This window comes from Gossypium hirsutum, chromosome A11, assembly GCF_007990345.1.
Source record: "Gossypium hirsutum isolate 1008001.06 chromosome A11, Gossypium_hirsutum_v2.1, whole genome shotgun sequence".
Taxonomy (NCBI): domain Eukaryota; kingdom Viridiplantae; phylum Streptophyta; class Magnoliopsida; order Malvales; family Malvaceae; genus Gossypium; species Gossypium hirsutum.
In genome coordinates this window covers 122,750,232-122,753,319 of record NC_053434.1, presented here as the reverse complement: position 1 = coordinate 122,753,319, position 3,088 = coordinate 122,750,232, and the positions used below count along the sequence as shown (strand labels likewise).

Here is a 3,088-nt window from a genome sequence, read left to right as displayed (position 1 = left end):
AGAGATTGAACCTGATGGTGTTATACTGGTGATGTTCATCTTAAGGGTTTGCTTTAACGCCCTTGAACTGGTTTTCACCAACTTTAGCTCATTATCGAGTGAAGGATACAACGGCATTGAAGTCAAAGGGCAATCTTCAATTTCTAAAGAGGAAAGGCAAGGAAATGCCATGGTTGATGTTCCTATAACTGTTGTGTCGTCCTCGTTGGAATCATCACCAATTGCTTCTGTTGCCCTCCACCAACTCTCCATATTTGGGCAGCGCCAGATTTTGAGAACCTTAAGCAACGGGAAGAATGGTTCTGTGTTTCCTTGTCTTCCATTGGGGCCATTATCATCCATGTACTTGAGCTCAGTTAAATAAAATATATCCAACTATTGAAGACAAGGCAATTGAGCAAAGGATGGTAGATATTTGAATTTACTAGGACCCCATATTTCAATATTGACAAGATTCGTGAGCAAAGAAAGCCAACTCGGAAACTTGGCATCACCCCTCCATCCATTGATACAGAGCTCCTTGAGATTAGGATGGGGCTGGAGGTCTTCAAGTAACTTATCGTTGTCGTCGTCGTCATCATCATCATCATCATTCCATTCTAAAACCAACGATCTCAAATGTTTCTTCTCTTTCAAATTAGTAGCCCTAAACATCTCTTTCCAATTTTTTACGAGTCCCAAATTTGTTATTGTTAGCTCTCCCCTTAAGTTGTTAAGCGCACTCAATTCACTTAGATCTGCACTGCTATGGAAACCATCTTTATCCACTACAAACATGCTTAACGTTTCAAGGGAACTCAGTTTTCCTATTCCACGTGGCATACGGGTTAAACTAATACAACCTTCACACCCAATATGGGTAAGATTCACCAATTTTTCAATCTTCTTCGGCAATTCTTCAAGCTCAAGACATAAGTCAAGTTTCAAAGATTGCAAATTTTGTATTCTACAAATACTCATTGGGAGAATCTTAAAATTATTTCTAGAAAGATCAAGATATCTCAAATGTTTCAACTTGTAAATAGAGCGTGGAATTGTCTTAAAATTTAAATAATCTAATCCCAATACACGCAAGCATCTACAATTTGCAATTATTAGATCCCAAATTTCGTCGCTTAAATTTTGAGATCCCATGTTTGAAAAATATAACAAAGTTCGCAACTTCTTTCCCTTAAACAATGGTATTAATGAGGCAGTAATTGATATGTGGCGACATTTTTCACCAACCTCACTTGTACTTAAATTTGAATCTACAGTACTACTTTCTGTTCCAGCTACTAATTTAGCTAGATCATGCATTAAGTCATGCATTTTACATGTAATTTCTTCCGTCAAGTCTCCTTTTACTTCTTGAAAGAAACATTTTTCAGCTAATTCTTTAAAATACTCAAACCCAATCTTTTCAAAAGATTGCTTTGAATTTGATTGCTTTACAAAACCTTGTGCAATCCAAAATTGAACAAGCTCTTGTACATCAATTTCATAATCTTTTGGATACAATCGGCAAAAAGAAAAGCAATGCTTCAAATGGGACGAAAGATGATCATAACTCAATTTAAGTGTAGGTAGAATTTCTCCTTCAATTTGTGATATTTTAGCAAGTTCATTATCTTTGAAAGAAAGCCACTCATTTTCAGTTTCTTTAGAAGATAACGCACTAGCTATCACCCTTATGACTAAGGGAATCCCACCACACCTTTTTGAAATTTGTTTCCCTACTTCCACAAAGGTTGAATTTGTCGAATCTGCATATCTTTGATCAAATGCTATCTTTTTGAACAAAGACCAAGCATCATCATCTGACAAGCCTTTTAGTTTTAAAACACGGGATTCACATCTATTAGCAATCTTTGCTACCCTTAGGGATCGAGTAGTTACTATTATCCTACTCCCTTTAGCCCCACCCATTAATAACTTCTTTAAGCTTAACCATTGTTGCTCATTCTCATTCCAAATGTCATCCAAAACAAGCAAATATTTTTTCCCATCAATTTTATCTCGAAGTTGCTTTTGCAATTGATCCATTTCAAGATTTTGATCAGGGGATTTATTAGTTATAGATTTGATAATGTTTGCTACAATAATTTTCACATCAAAAACATCTGAAACGCACGCAAACATCGTCAACTCAAAATGATTTTTGACCATTTCATCGTTATAGACAAGTTGGGCCAAAGCAGTCTTCCCTAACCCTCCTAACCCCATAATTGGAACGATGTAAACATTCTCTTCACTTTGAAACTCTAACACGAGTTTTAGAAGAGCTGCTTTATCATCATCCCTCCCTATTATTTCATCTTCACGCTCAAAAGAGTGTGTTTCCTGCCTCTTTTTAGTCATGAAAGATGTTTCAGCGGGGCGGTCACGCACCATGAAGCGAAAAGTGTTGAACTCACTTTCAATTGAAGCTAATCTCGCCTTAATGGCCTTAATTTTCCGACTCATTTTGAGACTGTAAGCAAACTGGTTTGAGCTTGAGAAGAAAAGATGTACCTTTTTCGTCAGCTTGTTCCCACTCACCAGATTTTTCCGCAAAGCTTCGGCAGAGAAATCATCGAGTAAGTCGTCGGCATGATAAAGTACATCTTTCAGCTTTTCAAGCCAATCTTTGACAAGATTGTCGGTCACGGATCGCTCTTCTGCGTCAAGAAGCCCAGCTTTGATAGTGCAGACGGTGCTTTTGAGGCCGTCGATGTCATCTTTGAGATTCCACCACAGTCCAATTTGAGAGAGAGCAGGAGAGCTCAACTTAGTAATGAGCTCTTTGGCAATGTCGAAAGCAATTGCTTCGGCCATTGTTGGTTCAAACTTGTTGAATTTAGTTCCCATGCAAGACATTCAAAGGTGGCCATGCAAGGAGAAGTGGCAGCAAGCAGTCGAGCTATGAAGTGCAGAAATTGGAGCTTGAAGTTGCCTAACTACTTGTTATGTTTTGATTGTATTTTAATTATTATTTTGTAATCTAGTTCATGTTGAACTAAGTTGGTAAACCTTATGATGTGCTTTTGTTGATTGATTGACTGAAAAATCAGCAAAGAAACTTAAGCAAGCTGATTAACAATTTCCAATGTAAATGTAGTGGTGTTAG

The 3,088-nt window shown here is 37.4% G+C and overlaps 1 protein-coding gene across 1 annotated transcript; it reads right to left on the bottom strand.

Moving 5' to 3' along the window:
* Window positions 1-375: 375 nt before the first annotated feature.
* On the bottom strand, window positions 376-2,796 carry LOC121210119 (putative disease resistance protein RGA3). The gene has a single exon (XM_041082235.1). The coding sequence runs from the start codon at window positions 2,794-2,796 to the stop codon at window positions 376-378; it is 2,421 nt and encodes an 806-aa protein (XP_040938169.1).
* Window positions 2,797-3,088: the final 292 nt, after the last annotated feature.

What these genes read in the sequence shown, in the direction of transcription:
- LOC121210119 (XM_041082235.1), bottom strand. Translation starts at nt 2,796, where the DNA reads ATGGCCGAAGCAATTGCTTTCGACATTGCCAAAGAGCTCATTACTAAG.